The following is a 22,119-nucleotide window of genomic DNA, read 5'->3' as shown; positions in this document are numbered from 1 at the left end:
TTCATCAAAACAGCTTGTTGCACAGTGGAGCAAGGCTTATTTGAGTTGGCAGGCTGATGGCAGCAAGCAGAAGAAAAAATGTACAACTTCCCGTTTCTGCTGAATTACATCCAGCTCGCTGCTTCTAGGTATTGAAATTCTATCAGTAAGCTGCTCGTTTTTACAGTCATGGTTTCTGTTCGAGTGTGTGTTCTGCTCTACTTCAGAGTCCATATACAGGTCAACCTGTTCACTCTTGCTCCTTTTCCCTTGTTCATTCTTTTTGTTTTAGCCATTTTCTCATTAATCTCCTGTTTCATTATTTCCTTTTATTTCTCACTCTCTGTTTTATTTCTTTCACTCATTCTCTCTCTACTCTGGAAAGAGCCTTTCAGCAAGGTTAGTGTTTTTAGAGCAGGGTGGAGGGAAGCCACACAGCTAGATCTACACCAAAGCAAAACGGACAATTAACTTTTTTGTTTAATCATAAATAATATTGTATTGGACATATTCCGTAATGATCCGTGGAATTTTGTGCTTAAGGTTTTTTGTTCTTTTTTTTTTCGTCTTTCCATTTTGTCAGATGCAGCATTTTTTATTATGAAGTTCACGTTCTGCTCATTTCAGCAGCTTAAAGAAAATGAGAAGATGCTGTTCAGATGGTGGTTCAACACAGTATTTCTCAAGCGTGTGATACAAAGTTAATGTACCAATGCGCATAATAGATTTAGATTTAAAAATGGGGATGGAAAGTCTCAAAGCATACTCAGTTAGAACTCTAAACTCAGCACACTGCACCATGCACATTTGTGTGTTTTTAAAGGAATTTTACTCTTATGTATGAACAATTTCCATAAACACAAGAAGAGGTATGGGACATGCAAGCAGAGTTTTGAATTCCATGTTGCATGTAAGTAATAGTTATTAAAATAACATTATTAAATAATCTTAAAGCTAAATTCCATTTGATTATTTGTGAATAAAATCACCTCTAATCATATTTAGCTTTATGCAATGATAAAAGAAAAGTCTGGCAACAGCATTTCATTCACATATTAAATACAATGTCATCTTGTGACAATGCCCATGTTCAGTGATATAAATGGTGTTGTGTGTTGTCCTGTTGAGATAGGTTGATGGCTACAACACACTGTCCTGGGAAATTTTCAATGGCACACTGCCCGATGATGTTCAGTCCCTACTGTCTTATACTTTCTAGGATAAATCTGACCTCATAAAAATGAATTTATGGTGGATTAGTTCCACGACTCTGAAACAGACAGAAGAACACAGCAAATCATAATACAGATGGTTAGTTATTTAAGTACAGTAAAGCATAGCTCTAGTGATGCGTAGTATTACTGTATGAAATGTAGAACATTTTATTATTGTATTAATTTAGTTAATTACAGGTATTTTTGATTGAATGTCCAGTTTTAATGTGGATAAAAGATCTAATTTGTTAAATGTCATATTTGTGACGCATTGTGTCCTAATCCCGTTCCCTCAGCTCTCCTGTCTCTTTCTACTGCCTTATAAATAAATTATAAAAAACACAGTATGGAATTGTGAAATTCATCTGATGGAGTGAGAAGGTATCTGTCTACAGATCTTCTACATTTTCTCCCAGATAGAGAAATTTGATATAAACTTTATTACTTCATCTTACTTTTTCCAGGAAATCAAAAAATGTATGGGTTTCTGTTTGATTATTTTAGTAATTTAATTTAAGGGGTCCAAGCAACAAATCTGCTGGAATCATTTGTGTTTGTTCTGATGTTGTTCTTCTTCCTCCTCTTTATGTATTTATTTATTTATTTTTGCTCTAAAAGAGTTTGGGTGTCAGTCCCTAAATCCCAAAGACCCCAAATTCAGTAGTCTGTCCCCACTAGTCTGCAAGTATATTTTGTGTGTGTGTGTGTGTGTGTGTGTGTGTGTGTGTGTGTGTGTGTGTGTGTGTGTGTGTGTGTGTGTGTGTGTGTGTGTGTGTGTGTGTGTGTGTGTGTGCATTATAATTATCAAATTTACACTTGCAATAACTCCAATAGCACTTGAACAAAACCCTTCCTCTGAATAAATGATTTTATATATATATATATATATATATATATATATATATATATATATATATATATATATATATATATACACATATACATTTTAAACATATCCACCTATAAAAATGCCATATTCTTTTTTTTTATTTTTTTTTTTACTTGTTCTTTTTTCAAATTTCTAAGACATTTAATATGTATCATCTAGAGATGGTAATGACAAAAAGTTATGAAATGTTTCGAAAATATATGAAAAGTTACAAAATGAGTTTTGAATTATAAAATCTTTATACAGAAACTAGCCCATTTATTTTTTCAATGGACCTGTATTCAAAGTAAAACCTTAATGAAACTTCATACACTCCACTTTCAGAAGATGCAAGCATTTGATCAGGAAAGTTTGGAACACATCTTGTAAGTGCTATCTTGAACTTTACAATATTCTAAGCATACATGCCACATTTCTCAAATTTTATGGAACTAGGGGGCGCTATAACTTAGGGAAATCCTCAAAACTGTGATCAAAGAACTTAATCCAAAACAATTGCATCCATATGATCGGTTTTGCAATTGTGGTCCAGTCTGCTTGGACACAAGTTGTTGCCACTTGTGGCTATGTTTTTGTGGTAATCATACAGATGTTGGCAAACATTGATCTACTAATTCAATCGTTAAGGCCTCAGATGGTGTGCGGTTTAGTCACAGCTACCAGCACACACAACTCACATATTTCTGGCCACTATAAATCCCACATACATACCACAAAACGACGGCAGGAGATTACTTTCACATATCGCCTGCTGCTCTCTTTCTGTATGTCAGTCGTTCTCTCTCTAGGATCATGCACTAAGACGACAATGATGATCTCTTGTACTGACTTGGCTTGTTGTGTATTTCAGAGATCATCGATGACCTTACTCAGCTCGTGGACAAGACGGACAGCCGCATCAAAAACGAGACGCACAGAGTCAGGCTGTTGGAAACCAAGTCCGCTTCATGTGGTGAGTGTTCTGTCACTGTAGCCCTGGTTTTATGTACTCTGCATCAAGAGCCCGGCAACAATAAGCTTGTCTATCGTTCAGATCTACGGCCATCTCTCTCTCTCTGTCCCTTTTCTCCTCCCTACTGCGTCTAGACTAGCAGTCTTCAGAACTGAAGGGATTAAAGCACACTGCCTGTAAATGGCAAAGTCAGATCTGCACATTATGGTCGGTCTCAGTGCTGTGAGCTCTTACTGGGCCATCTGCATGTGATCTGTGAGTTTGTTATTGGAGCAGCAGTGAGATCAGGCTGAGACATTTAGAGAGGTCATTTGCACCGATTTCTGGAAAGTTCTGCAAGACATTATTTTACATCTGTATACTTCAGAGTACTTTCTTCTACTGTCTAATTTTGTCTGTTTGTATGTTAGAGATAATTCACCCAAAAATTTAAATTTCTGTCATTATTTACTCTCCGTCATGTTGTTTCAAACTTATGTCCCAGTTTCTTCTATGGAACACAAAAGGTCAGTTTTTTAAGAACTTCATGAGTGCTCTTTTCAATATAATGTAAGTGAATGAGGACTAGGGCTGTCCAGCTCCAAAATAAAGCACCATAAAAATTGAACTAAAGTAGTCTATACAACTTGAAGAAAACCATTTAATATGATGGAAAAACTTTCATGATGCAAAAACATTCAACTTTCAATAGCTTTAAAGTTAGTATGACATGTAAAGTCAACCTACTTATTTTCTAAATGCAGGTTATTGATTTTACTGTGAACAATTCATCCTTGCATGATTCATTTGCATCATAACTCCATATTCCGGTGAAACGACAGACTTATCTCTGGTGACGTATGTTGGACTTTTCCAATCACTTTGTCTGCAAAAACAACCAAAAGATAGAATCAAGACTCCGGCCCACATTATTTTATTTTGGATTATCCGTTTCCATTTATTTATTTATTTATTTATTTATTTGGATCCCCATTAGCTTCCACAATGTGGTTGCTAGTCTTCCTGGGGCCCATACAAGTGCTGAAACGTGTGTACAGTTAAAATACACAAATATAAAATACATAAACTGAATACAAAAAAGACTGAAACTATGATCATCGCTCCAGAACAAAAAAAATCTCAAATTAAACAACACCTCTGTTCCTTGGACTCGTCTTTCCAGACGAGCCTAAGAAACCTTGGTGTTTTGTTTGACCATTCGATGTCCCTGGATGGTCATTCTAGACAGCTGGTCAGAAGCTGTTTTTATCATTTGAGAAATATCTCTAAATTAAGAACAATACTGCCCAAAACTAACATGGAGATGATCATTCATGCTTTTATTTCTTCACGGTTAGATTATTGTAATTCTCTTTTTACTTGTTTTAACAATTGTTCTTTGAGCCGTCTCCAACTGGTTCAAAATGCCGCAGCCAGGCTTTTAACAGGAACAAACAGAAGGGCACACATTACTCCGATTTTATTTACTCTCCACTGGCTTCCGGTAAAATACAGAATTGATTATAAAATTTTAATTTTAACTTTTAAAGCACTACATGGACAGACGCCTCAATATATCACTGACATGTTGACCCCTTACTCTTCGTCTCGTATTCTTCGCTCCTCAGGTCAAAATCTCCTGATGGTACCTAAAACCCGCCTTAAAACTCGGGGTGATCGCTCCTTCCAGGCGACTGCTCCAAAAATGTGGAATGCCTTGCCCTTGTCATTGCGTGTGGCCGATTCTATTGTTTCTTTTAAAAAACAGCTGAAGACACTGCTATTTAGACAAGCTTTTAGTTGATTGTGCATTTATGTTTATGTTTTTATGTTTGTATGATGCTTTTTAAATTGTATACTTGCTACTTGTAAAGCACTCTGTGATTCTTTCTGTGATGGGTGCTATATAAATAAAGTTTACTTACTTACTTACTTATAAATATAACATACATATAACATAACCACATGTATACATTTATCCACATATACACATTCACGCACATACAGCATTTAAAAATGTCAGTACCTATAACATTCACAAATTAACTGGTGTAATACTATTAATTGTCATCTGTTTTAGAGTCTTCTTAAAATTACATATATTGGATATATGCCTTGTTCTTAAATCCAATTTATTCCAAGCAGATGACAATCTACTGTAACTAAAACTGTTCTTGTCATACAATTGGACCTTGCAGATGGAACCACTAACACACCTGAGCTCACCTGACGCGTAACATGTCCGTGACAATACCCACTAAAAACCAATTTATCTACAAAAGATTTTGGATTGTTTTTAAATAGAGCATTGTGCATATAACAGAGAAGACTTATATTAAGTTTGTCCTCCACCTTTAGCCAGCCCAAACAGGTATGCATTTTATCCACACTGGTGCGAAAAGAGCAACCAAGGGCTACTCTTGCGGCTCTGTTCTGAACGATTTGTAATTTTTTCAGATGTCCCTGTGCAGCACTAGACCAAATTACTGGGCAGTACCCCAGATGTGACAGAACTAAAGACTGGACAACTGTTTTTATAACTAATTGTGGACAATATACTGAACATCTCCGGGAAAAAGCAATGCCTTTGGCCATTTTAGACACAATGTGGTCAATCTGATCAGCCCAAGAGAGCTGACTATCCAGCTTCACACCCAAGAGTTTAGTCTGACTCACCTGTTCTACCACAGATGTATCAATAATTAGATTTAAGTTACAAGGCTTGCCAAGCATACGTTTAGTACCAAAGACTATACATTTAGTTTTAGATATATTGAGAGCTAATTTATTAAGTTTCACCCAATTTGTAATGGCATTAAGTTCATTCTGCAAGGTGCAACTTATGTCAGTTATTGTAGGTGATGCATAAAATATTGTAGCATCATCTGCATAAAGTACAACATCTGCTCTTGAAACAGCATGTGACAGGTCATTAACAAACACAGAAAACAACAATGGACCCAAACAGCTGTCCTGAGGAATACCACATGACAACTGTTTACAATCAGAAAAGCTCCCATTAAAAAATACCCGCTGACTTCTACCAGAGAGATAACTGCATATCAAGGACACAGACTGATGTGAAAACCCATAGTACTTAAGCTTAGACAGTAAAATGTCATGGTCAATAACATCAAAAGCTACTGTGAAATCCAGCAGCACAGCACCCACAAGCTTTTTGTCATCCATAAAAGTTAGCCACTGGTCTACCATTTGTACCAATGCAGTGTTAGTGGAGTGTCCTGGCTTATAAGCATGCTGTGAATTGGAGAGCAAATTATTTGATACAAAGTACTGCATCATTTGATTAAAAAGTAACTTTTCAAATATTTTGCTCAATATAGGAAGAATGTTAATTGGTCTACAATTTGATTCAGTGAGACCTGATCTATCATCTTTCACTAAAGGTATAATTTTAGACTGCTTCCAAATTTCCGGAAACACGCCACTTAGCACAGATCTATTAAAAATGTGACTGATAGGCTTGCACAAGATATTAGCAACAGTTTTAAAAATGTTGCCATCCAAGTGATCTATACCTGCAGTTTTTTCCTCTGGGAGAGAGAGCAACATCTTTTCAACAATTTCCTCTTTAACTGTACCAAATGTCAATGAACAAGATTTATTCCTCATAATGTTCTTCACATTACTACAAGGTGAATCCTTAGGGTATGATAACATACTAGATCTTAAATTTGCAGTTTTCTTTATAAAAAAGTCATTCAAATGATTTGCTATATCCAAAGGTTTAGTGATTATTTCTGCTGCTGTTTCCAAATACATATTAGAACACTTTGGTTTTTTACACATTATTTCATTTATAACTTTCCACAATTGCTTGCTATTATTTGATGAGTTACTAATCTTTTGGCTAAAATATATTTTCTTTTTTAATCTATTTAACTTTGTCACTTTATTTCTCAACTTACAATAATACCTTTCATCCACATCACTTTTAGATTTTAGAGTTTCAGCTTTGGCATTATCCCTTTCCCTCATTATAGATTTTAGCTCGGCATCTAACCAAGGAGCATTATTGCCTTTTATCGACCTTTTTCTAATTGGTGCATGTTTGTCAACTATTTTCTCAAACCTATCCATAAAAATACGCAAAGAAGCATTAACATCCTCCTCGTCACAAACCGCAGACCAAGTGGACCTTTCAACATCTTCCACAAACGCATTAGGATCGAACGTTTTATAAGACCTTCGATAGACAATCCTTGCACCAAATTTAGGCAATTTAGTTTTCTTTGTTGTAATGATTAAATTATGATCACTGCATCCTACTCCAACTGAGATGACATGTGAACACAACTCATACACATTTGTAAAAATGTGGTCAATGCATGTTGATTTAAATTTACCATTCAAAGAAATTCTTGTGGGTTGTGTAACAATCTGCTTAAGGTTAGAAGCATTAGTTATAGTAATCATCTTTCTACGTAAATAACACTTCTTTGAAAACCAATCAATGTTGAAATCCCCCAAAAGAAAGATATCTTTGGTTTGAGCAGATGCCTTCTCAATGTTATCACATATCTTTTCCAAGTAATCTACATTTGAACTGGGAGGTCGGTAACAGCAGCCCACTAAAATGGGTTTGTTAAACTGAATATTTAACTGTAGCCATATCCATTTCCCTTTATTAATTTAGCAGACACTTTTATCCAAAGCGACTTACAAATGAGGAATACAAGAGATTCATCATAAAGAGGCAATAAACACAAGAAGTGCAGGTAATACAAAGTTTTAGACATCTTTTAGAATAGTACAAACTAGAACAGGGAGAGACTAAAGAATAGTGGAAGCATAGGGGATTTTTTTCCAGCAGGATGCAGTTAAGTCCTGATGGAAGAGATGAGTTTTCAGTTGATTCTTGAATATTGTCAGGGATTCGCATTCCGGAGAGGGTTGGGAAGATCCTGCTGTCCTTGCAATGTGGTCTTTGAATGTCAACTGGTCATCAAAGATTACCCCAAGATTTCTGAGCGAAATTGATAGGATTATTGTAGATAAACCTAGCTGGATGGTGAAATTGTGCTATACAGTCCGAGTCGCAGGGGAGACGAGAAACTCTGTCTTTCCTAAGTTGGGTTGCAGGTTTTTTCTTTCATCGACGCCGAGATGTCCGCCAGGCACTCTGAGATCTGTGCAGCTACCGTTGGATCATCTGGTCAAAATGAAAAGTAGTTTGTCATCAGCATAAAAATGGTAGGACAAACCATATGCCTGTATAATGGGTCCCAGCAGTGTAATGTATATAGAGAAGAGGAGAGGGCCAAGAACTGATCCCTGAGGAACTCCCGTGACCAGTTGATGTGCTTTGGATGTGCCCCACATACCCCCAGCCACATTGAAAGACCTACCTGTGAGGTAAGATTCAAACCAGCAAGTTGGAGTTCATGTGATGCCCAGTGCTGAGAGGGTGGACAGAAGGACCTGTTCATTTCACTCGATCGATGCATCACAATACAGAAGCTTTTTTGAGAGACCTTTTTTTCATTTTTCTTTGACATTTGGACCCAGGTCTCTTTTTTTACTCACCCTGTGCATTCACGAGAGAAGCAGCCATTTCTAATTTGTAAACAAATTGTTCTTTTTAGTTAGATCTATTCAATGAACTGGTTGATCCAGATCAGTCATGAATTGGACTGATCCTGTTCACTGACTCTGTGATCTCAAACTATCACATTGCTTCGGAGGGCGTTGAATATAGTATTTTTTATGATACTTTTATTTAAATGTTATTTATTTTTGAAGCTTTAAAAGCCCAGTCTGCATTTATTGTAGATTCATGGAAGAGAACTAATTTCAGTATTTAAATTATGTTTAGAACGACATTGGAGCAAAGTAAATGATGACAGAAATTTCATTTATGGGTGAACTATTCCTTTAATTGCATTTTCTGTGATGTGATCAATGACTACAGGCTCTCAGATTTCTCAAGTTTTGTGCATGCCAACCATGTCTGAAACACTTAAATCATTTCACATGTGGTAAATGTTGAAGCATGTCTGTATACTCAAGAAGCAGACACAAAGTATCTGTCTTCATTACACTCTTCATTAAAGGAATACTTCACCCAAAAATCCTTTCATTATTTACTCACCCTCATGTATGAATTTAGGCCGTGAAATTTAGGCCTCTTTTTTCATGGAGTGAAAGTGGGCAGTGGTCAGGGGCTGTCAAACCTGGTGAAATGCATCTGGACATGACATATATGAATGGATGCAAACTGAATGAATGAATTTTGAACTCAAATTTTAGTCTGTTCCTTACACAAGACTATCATTTGACTTCCAAAGACTCTCTGAACATATTGAAGCTGTTTGCACTATATGTTGTAAAAAAAATATATATATTAAAAAAATCTTTTAATTTTTGTTCAATTTTGGATATTGTAAATTGTACAAAATTGTACAGTATGGAAAGACCAGCTTAAACATTCCGCTTAAGATCTTTTTCTTCCTCTACTCCTGTTTTGTTCCATGGAAGAAAGTCGTAAGGGTTTGAAACAACATAATGTTGAGTAAATGTTGGCATGTTTTCTAACTAACTTTAATTCTGGTGTTTTGGGTGATGAAAGATGTTCAACCACTACAAACCTTTTTGTGTGCGACTGTCTTTACACTTGACAAATGTCGAACATGACAAAATTGTCATTTTTGGGAGAGCTGTTGCTTTAAGAGAGCTGACTTGCCAGAAGAACTTATATTTACAGGGATTTTTCGCTATCTCAACTTACATCAAGACATTATTTATTAAATAAGCTCCTCTTAGAAGACATGGAATTGATCGTGAATTAATTTTATTATAACCATGATCATGTGCAGGGTGTGAATAATAAAATGGATCACTTTTCTTTAGTGAGAGCCAGTTTAACTACATCTCTTCTGCTTGCCCTATAAAGATCCGTCTTGAATTTCTCTTGGAAATAAATGCATTGCTGCGCTTTGTCCTGCTTCTCTAATGTGACGCATAATTCCATTTGTTTGTCCAGAGGACTCCACAGACTAAAGTTTGTTTGCAGATCCCAGAGCTGGAGGCCAGAATCACTGAGTTTTGCATTGATTCTCTTTCTCGCTCCTTTATTTCTCTACCCCTCTTCTTCTTGTCCCGCGTCTGCTTTTAACACCTAACCATATTCATGTATTCTGTGAAGGGGGGTGAAGAGGAGGGGTTGATGAATGGAAAAATTCCTCACTGCCTTGTCGCCCGTACCCCACTTCTGTTCCCCGACTCACTTCACTCCTCACGTTTCCCAACTTTGTTTGACACTTGTCTTTGTCTCGTAGAAAGAAATTGCTGAAAATATAACATGCCACAACACTTTCAAGGTCTCTCCAGCATTCTAATCTCTCACTCCTGTGGACACACAAGGTTTATACAGTATTTATCTCCTGTGTCAATCTTATTTTGGGTGTTCATATTATACTGTATTATCTAGAAGAGGATTGTTGATAATTCATATTTTTTGTCTAAGTGTCTACAATTATTTTCTATATATATTTCAGACACTCACAATATTAGAATAGTTTAGTCCAACTTGTATTTATTTCTTTTAAAATGAATCATTCAGCTAGTTGAAAACTGTTTTGCTGTGTTGTCTGAAAGCCAGCGGAAGAACGACATGAGTTTTTGCACATAGCAATAAAGTCTCTTGATCTCACCGAGACTGCATTTATTTGATAAAAAAAAATACAGGGAAAAAAAGAGTAGTATTGTGAAATAATGAATACAATTTAAAATATCTGTTTTTATCTTAATATAGTTTAAAATATATTTTTTTCATGTGATGGCAAAGCTGAATTCTCAGCAGCTATTACTCTAGTCACATGATAATCAGAAATCATTATTAATTAATATATCATTGTATATCATAAATCATTGTAACGTAATATTTTAGTTAAAACCGTGATACGTCGTTTTTCAGGATTCCTTGATGAATAGAACATTTAAAAAAAGCAGTTATTTGAAATAGAAATCTTTTGTAACATTATAAATGTCTTTGCTGTGATCAATTAAATGCATTCTTGCTGAAAAAAGTATTAATTTCTTTCAAATATAGATAATTCGAAACTTTTGAACAATAGTGTACAGATAGATATAGCATTTGTCTTCAGTTTGGAATACAACCGACATCTTTACATCAAAAAGGTGAACTTTAGTGCTGCAGCCAAATGCTAAATTAAAAGCCAGATGTGCCATCATATTGGAATGTATGAAGTCTGATGTTATTTCATTCATGTAATTCGTTTTTAATTTGTTTACATTCTACAACCAAATACTTTACAGCAATCCTCTTTGAAAAGATAAAAAAGAACTATTAGGAACATTGACAGGCAGATCAAAATCATCTGTTCAGAAAATGATACATTTCAGGCGCATCTTTTGTTTGGAATTTTCTAGCCCCTGACTATGACAAGTTGAAGTTTAGAGTTTTGCGGGTCTCTTTTTCTCCCTCGACTTTGATTTTAAATAAATAAAGGACACTTGGGAAGAATGCGTGTCCTTTGTTCTGCCCCTGGGTGGCCTCACAGGTCTTCTGCCCTCTGTGCACACTAATCTATTTATCTAGCAAATATTATTGTTGTCATTGGGGCAGCGTGATTGGGTTACAAAGCTTATTTGATTGCTTATAGGACTGTGACAGTTTCTCAGAGGTGAAAAAGAGGAGCAAACAGACAAGCCTGGGTGTGAAACTCACTTTAAAGCGTAGAAGTCTCACAGTGTGAATGAGAGTTTGTTTTGCACAGTTCTCTTTAGGCTGATTTAAATCTGAATGACATTTCGCCATTTGGCATTTAAAAAAAAAAAAAAAAAAAAAGAGTGTTCATTGGGAGATGTTTTTCCATCATATTAAATTGTTTTCTACAGGTTTACTAGTTCAGTGAAGATGGGTGGACCATATTTTCTTCTCTTGCCTGTTTTCTGTCGTTTTCCAGTGGGATAGGGGTCTGTTCACTAAAATTGTGACATTGTTCCAAGTCACAGTAAAAAAAAAAAAAAATCGGACAATTGCCGGTTGTGTGGCGTTATTTCCTAACTCATGCCCTGCCCGCAGCAGGCTTTGGTAGATCGGTGGTATTTCATAATAGCAGCGCAAGTTTGTTCAGCACGGCTTCCTTTTACCCTGTGCTTCAGTGCAGGCCAGCTGGCGCTATGATCTCCGTTGGGAACGCACAGCCACCGAGCCAAACTATGAGAGAAATGTAAACTAAAGCACTGCAAATACAGTACCAGCCAGTGTCCATGACGAACAGCGCATATGTCAAAAATCCTGTCTGATTAGCAGAGATAAGCATGTTTTGAAATTACGTGACAGATGATGGCATGTGTGTTGTAGAGTTTGCACAAACAAAGGAAGGACTGAAGTTAGACTCGAGACAAACATAGTCAGAAAATGTGTATGTTGAAAAGCGTGATCTTGGAAAAAAAAATTCCTTGGAAAAAAGAGAGAAAAAAAGTTTTAGTAGTTTTAAAGGGTATATTTTATTAGCTGTATAATTTTTTTTATTGTCTATTTACCTAAGTTATTAAAATCAAACAATTAAATTAGATTTAACAGGTTTAAAATTCATTAATTGTTATGTTCAGGAAAAAATCAGGAAAATTCTACTTTTTTTTTAATACTTTTTCTTTTTTATTTCAATTTGGAATTGATGTATACAGCATTTATTTTCTTTGTTTAACAAAAAAAGACTTGCTGTCCCTAATATTTGTCATTTCTGTCACTACCGTCATGCCAAACGTTTTTGAAAACTTTAGACAAAAAAAATCGTTTTATTTCTATTTACTGTAGTAATTGACAGTTTGAAGATCAGAAATGTAATTAATTTTAAGATTTTTATATCGCAATCTGAGGTGTAACTACTGTATATTAGGAGTTATTAGCAAATCAGTGAGTATTTGAGCATATTAATTCGGAAATAATTTAGTTTCATTTTTGAAAATTCAAACTTAAATAACTGATAGACCTAATTTGGATCTGATTCTAATAGGATCTATTTATGGTATCCAATAGGATATTGGATAATGGATATCGAATATCCAACAAAAAGTGAAAAATCATTACCATCACAGACAATATCAAATTCCACATAACAATGTACCAAAATCCACTTGAAGGTTGAGGATTTTATGACTTGAAGAATCACCCTTAAATATATTCATTTAGATTTAAAAGGTTAGCCTGTGTATAGAAAGGCCAGGTAATGAAAAGCACTAAAGTATAATTTTATTAATATTAATAATTGTAAAACTTCCATTTGATTAATCCAGCAAGTAGTTCAAGCCTAACTTATGTAGAATGAATGCAGGATGTTTAGTCACAGTTGAGGATTGATTGGTTCATTTAATCCGAGTCAGAACCATCAGTTTTGTAATAGCGGATCTACAACACATGTTCTGGTTGATGTAAGTGACTCACAGGAGATGAGACATCCTCTCCAACACCTTCCTGGAATTCCTCTGGTGACACAGAGTAAATGAGAAATTTGACTATCAGAAAGATTAATGAAAGGCAGATGCATCGCTGAAAGTTTCACCACATTTTGTTTGTCATTCTCACCCTCAGTTAGTGCTGATCTTGTATTATACACAGGGCTACGAGCCCTGTTTATTTTAATGAGTAATACATGAAAAATGCAAATAATGAATGAAATAAAATGAATCAACCATTAAAATTACAGTTAGGAAGTGTTTCAAGTCATAAAAAAATGTAAGGATAAACAACAGATCTCTGAAGTTTTTTTTTTTTTTTGCGGTGCAGCTGGTAGGGATGCACATGTGCTAAAGATCAGTCAAATGATGAATTTAAAATGTGCACATCTCTGTTAGGGCATCTTCTGCTCAAAGAGTGTTGGTTCATTAAGATGTTTTGTGTGTGTTTTTAAATCAGGGATGTGGGTGGTGATTGTTCTTCTCCTCATCGCCATCATTGTCGTGGCAGCTTGGCAAAAGTAATGAAGAGGATGTTTCTGAAGAGAAGACAGCACAGATACAGAGTGTTTTCGGGGGGTAAACGAGGGATACGCGCTGCTTCCACGTAAACGCGTCCCTCCAAACCCCTCTCTTATCCCCTTCTGCATTTATGAAAGTAATGGAACCCATGACTGGGTAAAAGCCAGGGAATGGACCACTATGAAGAACTGAAATTCTTTGCTCCTCAGATAATGATCAAAGTAGAATTCGGACTGGAAAGAAAAATAGAAAAGAGCTTTGAAAGGTTTTGAATATTATTATGAATATAACCATGAGATGCTCCAAGGGGGGAAAACCTATTTAAATTCTTTGTTTGGCAGTGAAGAAAATGATCCGTATCCTTCATGTAAACAAGGTCTGTGCGTCACAATGCAATACAGAATCTTCAGCTCCGCTGTTGGGTTCAAATATACAAGCTCTGAACTTCTTTTTCATTGTCTATTAAAATGCATTACAGTTCGGATTCTATTTTGTAAGTAGAAATAATTCTAAGAAATATGTGATTTTTCTCAACACTTTTTTTTTTTTTCCTGAAAATGTGACCTAATAAATATAGTTAACACAACCTGGTCTCAAGTGTTTCATTGGTGAAATCCTAATTGTCGCAAATGTATGTATTTATTAGTGTTATTTAATATTTGTCACACACTGTAAAAAAATTATATTATCAATAAGTTCTGACACCATATTTTTACATTGCTTTAACTCATCGAAATAAGTTAAGCAATTTTCAGCCTTTTTTTTTTAAAAGTCAGTTTAATGTAATTTAAGTTTAAATGACTTAAACATCCAAGTTGATTGTACTTAAAAATTTAAGGCAGCAACTTTTTTTTTTTTTTTTTTTTTTTTACAGTGCATGCTCAGTTCTTATTTCCTTAAATCTTTACTGTAAAATCTAAACGCTTAAATAAATAAATACTAATGTATTTCTTTTTTAAGCCAAATTTATAAGCAGGGGGGAAAAAATGAGAAAGCACACTAGTAAAGTTTTGAGATTTTATTCCAAATGAATGCTGAATGTAGTTCTACCAGGTTGGTGTTCAGTAGTTATTTTCCCCTCTGGATTTTAATCACAACCATCTAAACAACCACAGACTGTAAAAAAACAAACAAACAAAACAAAACAAACAACAAAAAAAGGCAAAAGGATGTAAAAAATCCACAATGTCTTGTGTCATTAAATATTTTCTTATAATAACCATAATATATTAGTATGCATTGTAAAACAATATTGCAGACGTCTTGTATTTGCCACAGCTAAATTTACAATTCATAATATGAACAAGAAGCAATGTATGTAAGGTCTGCAGGTAATGTCAAATACATGAGGCATCTTTCCACTGCTGCGAAAAATAAAAACTGAACATAAATTTACATCGTTGTAATACTTAAAATAAAAAATGAGTGTGCACTAAGATACTGAGTGCCAAACAAAATACATTTACATGTGGTAGTACGAATATTGTTTGTAACCGGTAAATACATCATATGTATAAATATCTGTATGTCATACATTGTGTACATTTACAAGAAGTATGCATTGAGTTAAGATGATGATTACTGCACACGTAAACCGTTCATCGAATCTGTCTTTTTTTCTTTTTTTTTTTTCTTTTTTTTTTTGGGGGGGGTATTTGATACTAAAATGATCAGTTCCTGCAGTTTATTTTTGACTGACCACACCATCAAACGTTAAGTGACCCCTCAAAGATCAGTGAAAAAGCTGTACTTTAGAGAACTTCAGTCTCATCAGTAACAAAATAAGTGTGTGTGTGTGTATGAGCAGCGTTTCTCACAGTGAAGAGAATTCTCTGTTGTAGTGAAACATTACTGTACATGCATTTCTACATTCACAGACCCTAATTGGATGTGGAAATGTGTAAAAGGAGAGATGCTGTCGCTTTACAAAACTAAATACTAGTTCATGAATACTAGTTAAAGGTAGTTCGTACACTTCTAAATACTGTTTTACACACAAGGAAAAATACTAACTATACACACCATTCTACCAACACTTTTCTACGAAAAGGCCTGTTTATACACTGGACTCGTCGCACTGAAGTTCTGTTTTAACAAAAAAAACGTCATCGTCCATGTCTGGACTATAAACAGTTGAATCAAATGGAGCAAGAAATGATGTCATCTACCTCAATCATCATGTCTTATACAAAAATATACATGGTGGTTTTATTCCAAGTTCAAAAATAATTGTAAATGCATGCTAATTGGTTTAGGGGTTTGTACAAGCATGCCATTACATTTTTATAGATCATAAATCAGTTTTCAACAATTACGAGTACAGATTTTTTGTTCTTGTTGTAAATAAGTGAGGCAAGTTCTAGATTTACACATGGCTTAAACAGACATTGTTCAAAAAAAAAAAAAAAATCGGCAATTCTACCAAATGTAGTCTATATTAGTGGAGACTGTTGAAGAAAATAGGCGCTACTTCTTTTCGTCAATTGTTAGATGATTCTTTAACCTTAAAGTAGTGAACTGCTGCGGGCCAGCTACGATGCAAAGGCAATCAGAAACATACGTTGAACAGAAAACTTTTTGATTTGCTTTTGTCATGCATTTGCTGGGACAGTTTCAGAGTCTGTAGAGTTTGGGAAAACCCAGCAGCACCAGTCTTAAACAAATTAGTAGTGTTATATGAAATATACATGTTATACTGTACAAGAGCTGTCCTATATGGTCTTTTTCGTTCAATGATAATGTTAAACCATGCAACTTCATGAAAATTGCAACAACTAATAATGCTGAATGAACTAATTATAAAAAAATAACATGCACCAGTATATGCATAATGCATGTTTTTCATGCAGTTGTTACAAACTAAAATACTTTTCAGACTTTGAAAAAGAACCTTTTAAATTGGCTTAAGAAGAGCAAAAGTTTTGACGTCTGTCGTATTAAAAATTCCCACCGAAAACAGAATTTTGACATTTCTGAAATGTTGGCATCTCAGATGCCATTATGCATTATGCATAAGTTAGAGCATATGAATTTTTAAATGCTAAAGCTCACTCGTGAAAATGTTTTATTTATTTGTTTATTTTTGTATTGAAAAAGAACTATTCATTTAAATATTGTTTAATTTTTTTGAAAAATATGAATTTAGAATATGAAATACAGCTTAATCTGATTCTCAAAACCGGCCAAAATGGATCTGAAACATGAAGCCATTTAACAAATAATCCAATACCTTTCTTTATAATGGACACAGGTGCAAAATTGGCAAACAGCAAACAAATCTTGAAGGAAACAAATAAGAAATGAAAACTGCATCGTGAACTCCTTCACACACGTTCCTATTTTAAAAACAAAATGTTAATATTGTCTTCATGCCTTTATTCAAAGCAGCGATGTTCAGTTCCTCTTTTTTTTTCTCTTCTCTTCCTTTCCCTTATTATCTTTTCATCCACCACTCGTCTGTTGTTTCTCTGTCCAGCTCTGGATGGCCACCTCTTTCCTTTTCCCCTCACTATGCTTTCTTGCATTTTCCTTTCTTCTCCCGCTGCTGAAACTTCCGGAGTCTTCGAGCCCAAGTGTCCCTCCATTGAATGACCAGACTGCCCTTGTCTGCCACCACTCCGCTTTGTCCAGGGGAATCCTCGTCATTTCCCAGAAGTAGGTACTTCTTGCCGGGCTTGATCTTGGGGCACTTGCAGGCCACGTCCTTTGCTCTGACCCACAAAAACTGGTCTCCCCTGCGGATTCGGCTTTCGCCCTGTTTGTAGACAGAGATGATGTTGACGGTGAACTTCCACCACTCACCGGCTTTTTCTGCTTTTAAGATGTGGACCTGAACAGCTGTAGAATAACAGAAAGAAGAAAAAAAAGAAACAGAATTATTTTTTCCATTATTAACACAGATGGGTGACATTATTTTGGTAGCACTTTCAGCAGTCTCCCGTGGTGTTTTAAAATACTTCATTTATTTCATTCAAATGAAAACATCATCTCCATCAAACAATCATTTAAAAACATTTTAAACAGTATTAAGAAACTACATGGAATATTTTTGTACTTTTTATATTCATGCGTCATTAACTAAATGAATCTCTGAATGTTAAACTTTAAGTTTGTCCATTTAAATAACGTAATTTTACCTTACACACAACAATGACTGAAAGTCTGAGACTTTCTAATTGAATACAAATATTTTATTGCATAAATAAATAAATACATGAATTACTTAGTACTTTCTATGTCTTGATTAGTGGCCAAGAAGTAGTGTGAAATCTAAAATGTCATCTTTAATTCCCCCCAAAACATGACGCATGTTTTTTATGTTCAAATTCTTTTTCTATTTATTTTAATTTACAGATTTTCTGTGTGGACTTTTGGACCCCCGCTGCAAGTACATTTTATCCTAAAATCTTTGTTGAATAAATAAATATATTCACACTGAGCCAAATATCGGTAACACTTTACAGTAAGGTTCATTAGTTAACATTAGTTAATGTATTAACTAACATGAACTAACAATGAGCAATACAGTATTTATTAATCTTTGTTAATGTTAGTTAATAAAAATCCAGCTGTTCGTTGTTTGTTCTAACTTATGTTAAGAAATACAACCTTTGATTTTAATAATTGTATTAGTAAATGTTGAAACTAATATGAACTAAGATTAATAAATGCTGTAGAAGTATTGTTCATTCTTAGTTCATGTTAACTAAGGTAGTTAGCTAATGTTAACTAATGAACCTTATTGTAAAGTGTTACCCAAATATCTAAATTTCCAGCCACAAGTGAAATGATAGTTCTGCCGCATATTCAGTCTGGCTCTGATTCTGATTAATTCGTTTGTATCAATGCAAGGTCAACCTTCGCTTTAAAGTGCTTTCAAATAAAGCATGTAACTCAAACCCTGCCGCAGTTTGACAATCCTTGCAAGTGTGAATCCCCAAAATCTGCTTAAACTGCCTGTAGACTCATGCTGTTCGCCTTTCATTATTAATAGCCTTCAAGGTGCTTTGTAAGGTGACTTCGACAAAAAGGAGCAGCAAAACAGGCAGATTTAATTTCGTCTGCGTAATGCTTTGCAGATTGAGGCGGTATCACACAGGCTTATGGTTGTTCAGGCCATTTACAGTTTTTACATACTTTACTCACTGTCTGCATGTTTTTAAGGCTAGAGCCATGCAGAGCATGCTTGGTTTTTTCTCCTCTGATATAGAACGTTTAACCCCAGATTACAAACATTCTGCTTATAAGGAATCACATTTTTCACGAGTTTCATTAAATGCCAATACATGGATCGATTTTCACATTTACAGGAATTAATTTATATCTTGCGCCACATTCTCATTCTCGACTTCTCAGTTGTATCGGGTGCCAGGATGCGAGTTCTTTAACTCTTTCCTCACCAGATTTTTTTTAAAGTTGCCAGCCAGCACCAGCATTTTAGATATTTTTCACAAACTTTTCATGGCCCCCAGAATATTTAGTTTTATGAATATCTGAACATGCAATATATAAAATAAATAAAGAACAGAGCCTCTGCTTGGAAATAAAAATGTTTTATTCTAGCTTCATGCATTCTTTTTTTTTTTATCAACACTTGAATGTGGGTAGGTTTCCGTAAATGGCGGGGAAAGAGTTGATAGCCAGAAAAATGTAAAAACTTAATTAGAAGATTATTTTTGATAAGTTTAATAAGTTAAATCGCAACACATCATCGCTTGTTTAATGACATTCGGTTTAAATTATATTGAAATCAATTGTAATTATTTTTTTAAGCAATATTTTGCACAAAAATAAATATTCTGTTATTATTTACTCATCTTCATGTTGTTCCAAACCTGTGCGACTTTGTTTCTTCCTTGGAACAAAGAAAGTGAATTTTTGAAGAATATCCTGGATGTTCTTTTCCTTATAATCAAAGTGAGTGAATTAAAGTGGTATGACTCAAATTAACAATTATTATGTTAACAATATTCCAAATCTTCTGATGCCATTTGATAGCTTTGTGAGAGTAACACAAAAATTGAAGTTATTCACTAAAAATCTTGATAGACCAGCTCTCCTTAGCTTGTTCATGAGAGACGTAGCTATTCGATTCATTCTTTTGTGTGATCTTTTCAGTGAAATTCTTAATGCAGTTCACATAACCGGTCTGAAAGTTTTGTTCTGGACTCTCAACTCACTGCCTCAATTAATTAATAATGACTCATTTTGGTCTGTTTCCTATACAAAACTATTGTATGACTTAATATATATTACAGTTTTGGAACAACATAACGGTTAATTTTGAAAAAAAAAAAAAATTATTACACTTTAAGTACACTCGAAAGTGAAAATATCATCACAGATGAAATCCAAAAACCTTTAACTTTATGAAAAACTGTCACTGTCACCATTTGGAAAGGTGGAAGTAGTTTATCCAATGATAACAACATGTCTGTGGCCCAGCTGTGGTCAGGATTCCTGTGGTGTTTTGTGGGTAATGTGCCAATGAGGCATGAGGCTGTAAATATCATGCCACAAAATGCCTGATTCCCCTCATAAGACTTTAGATGACTCCATCTTCAAGTTCAATACCATTTCCAGCCATTTCTCCTCGTGCTGCCGTATAAAGCCCCCCTGATGCTCAGGAAGGCAGAGGGAAAGTGGATTAGGTTTAATGCTCAGAATGTGGGAGTTTATCCTTGATTGTTCACTTTTGAGGGGGGGGGGGGGGGGGGGGGGGGGGGGGGGGGGGGGCTGGCGAACTCTCCATAACTGAGGACAACTGTAAATTGAAGTCAGCGGGGGACCATATTATCTGGATAAATTCTTAAATGAGTCTTAAATGAGTAATGGCAGTGTAGAAAGGAGAACATGCAAAGCTGATCTGCAGGAGGTGATGACATTGAGTATTTATCATGTTAGATGCTACTACCATTGTGTGCCAGACCTCTGTAAGCTGTAGAGATTCCCTTTTTTTTTTATCCTGAATAAATCCTGAATTATACAGAGGTCTATTGGGCATAAACACTTTCTTACCCATCAAATCATGTCTTTAGCTGGAACGCATAAGCTTTTAAAATCATTACATTTATCACATACCATCTTTACAAGTACACAGCGGCCATTATAAATATAAGTACTTTGCGTATCTTACATTTAATGGTGTCCGGCTCAATTAAAGGATAAATTTAATTATGGGTCAATGACAACACTATTTTTTAACCCCTTAACGCCTGAATTTATATAGCTGTATATAAAAAAAAAATTATGTGTGTTTTTGCCTTTAAGTAGATGGTAAATAATGTTGAGATTATCAATTTCACTTTTGCACAACAAATAAATAGAAATTTTGGTATGTTGCAAATTTGCGACAACAGGCATTTAGGGTAATTTTTTTTACAAAATGGTAAAATTAATAAAACACATTTTCCCATCTCAGGTATGTAGATTTTATTCATGGCACAAAGTTGTTAGAACTTATAAACTTTAATTGACAAATTAATGAATCTTGACAACAGCAAGAAACAAAACACTCTCCTACTCCCTAACATTGACAGTAGTTTTTATACATTCCATGTTACACTCTGTTTAACTCTTTCCTTGTTTCTCCAGTGCATAAGTTACATTATATATTCTTATAGTGTTATATCCTAACATGCTATTTTTTGTGAAAAAAAAATAAATAATTTTTTGGCTGAAACCATCTAAATACAGCATTATTATAATATGTAGCCATTAGCCCAATCCAGCCGTTATGGACCAATGTTGCAAATTTGCTACAAACAGAAATCTACACAGTACGTAAAAAATATTCGTCACATGAAGTCTATATGAATAACATAGCTATAGAATCAATCAATAAGATGGTACATATTTTTATCTTAGCACAACTTAACTCATTTTGGGCAATTTCTCCACATTTGATATGCGGATTTTGCAAACCAAAATATTAGCTTCGGTGAACCGGATGTAGTTCCCACTCCGACCGCTCCTACGAGAAACCAGTGCGTGCAAAATGTTCCTAGGTATGTATCGAATGTGCACAAACAGGCATTGGGGGAAAACACACGCTATCTCGCCTGCAGTCTGAATGGAAGGGGTTTGTTGCAAATTCGCGACAGTGGGCGTTAACACTATTATTATAATTTTTTTAGTCTTAG

The 22,119-nt window shown here is 34.9% G+C and overlaps 2 protein-coding genes across 2 annotated transcripts in view; one reads left to right on the top strand and one right to left on the bottom strand.

The window, feature by feature from the left end:
• Positions 1–15,517, top strand: part of stx8 (syntaxin 8) — a 66,793-nt gene extending 51,276 nt beyond the window's left edge. The window contains exons 8-9 of the mRNA XM_079883245.1: positions 2,933–3,034; positions 13,917–15,517. Coding sequence (XP_079739371.1) covers positions 2,933–3,034; positions 13,917–13,981 — 167 coding nt within the window. The 3' untranslated portion in view covers positions 13,982–15,517. The remainder of the gene's footprint in view (positions 1–2,932; positions 3,035–13,916) is intronic.
• A 111-nt stretch (positions 15,518–15,628) lies between these two features.
• ntn1a (netrin 1a) overlaps positions 15,629–22,119 on the bottom strand; it is a 73,420-nt gene continuing 66,929 nt past the window's right edge. The window contains exon 6 of the mRNA XM_079883227.1: positions 15,629–17,815. Coding sequence (XP_079739353.1) covers positions 17,487–17,815 — 329 coding nt within the window. The 3' untranslated portion in view covers positions 15,629–17,486. The remainder of the gene's footprint in view (positions 17,816–22,119) is intronic.

This window comes from Squalius cephalus (assembly GCF_949319135.1).
Source record: "Squalius cephalus genome assembly, chromosome: 10".
Lineage (NCBI taxonomy): Eukaryota > Metazoa > Chordata > Actinopteri > Cypriniformes > Leuciscidae > Squalius > Squalius cephalus.
This window is presented reverse-complemented; position numbering and strand designations above follow the sequence as displayed.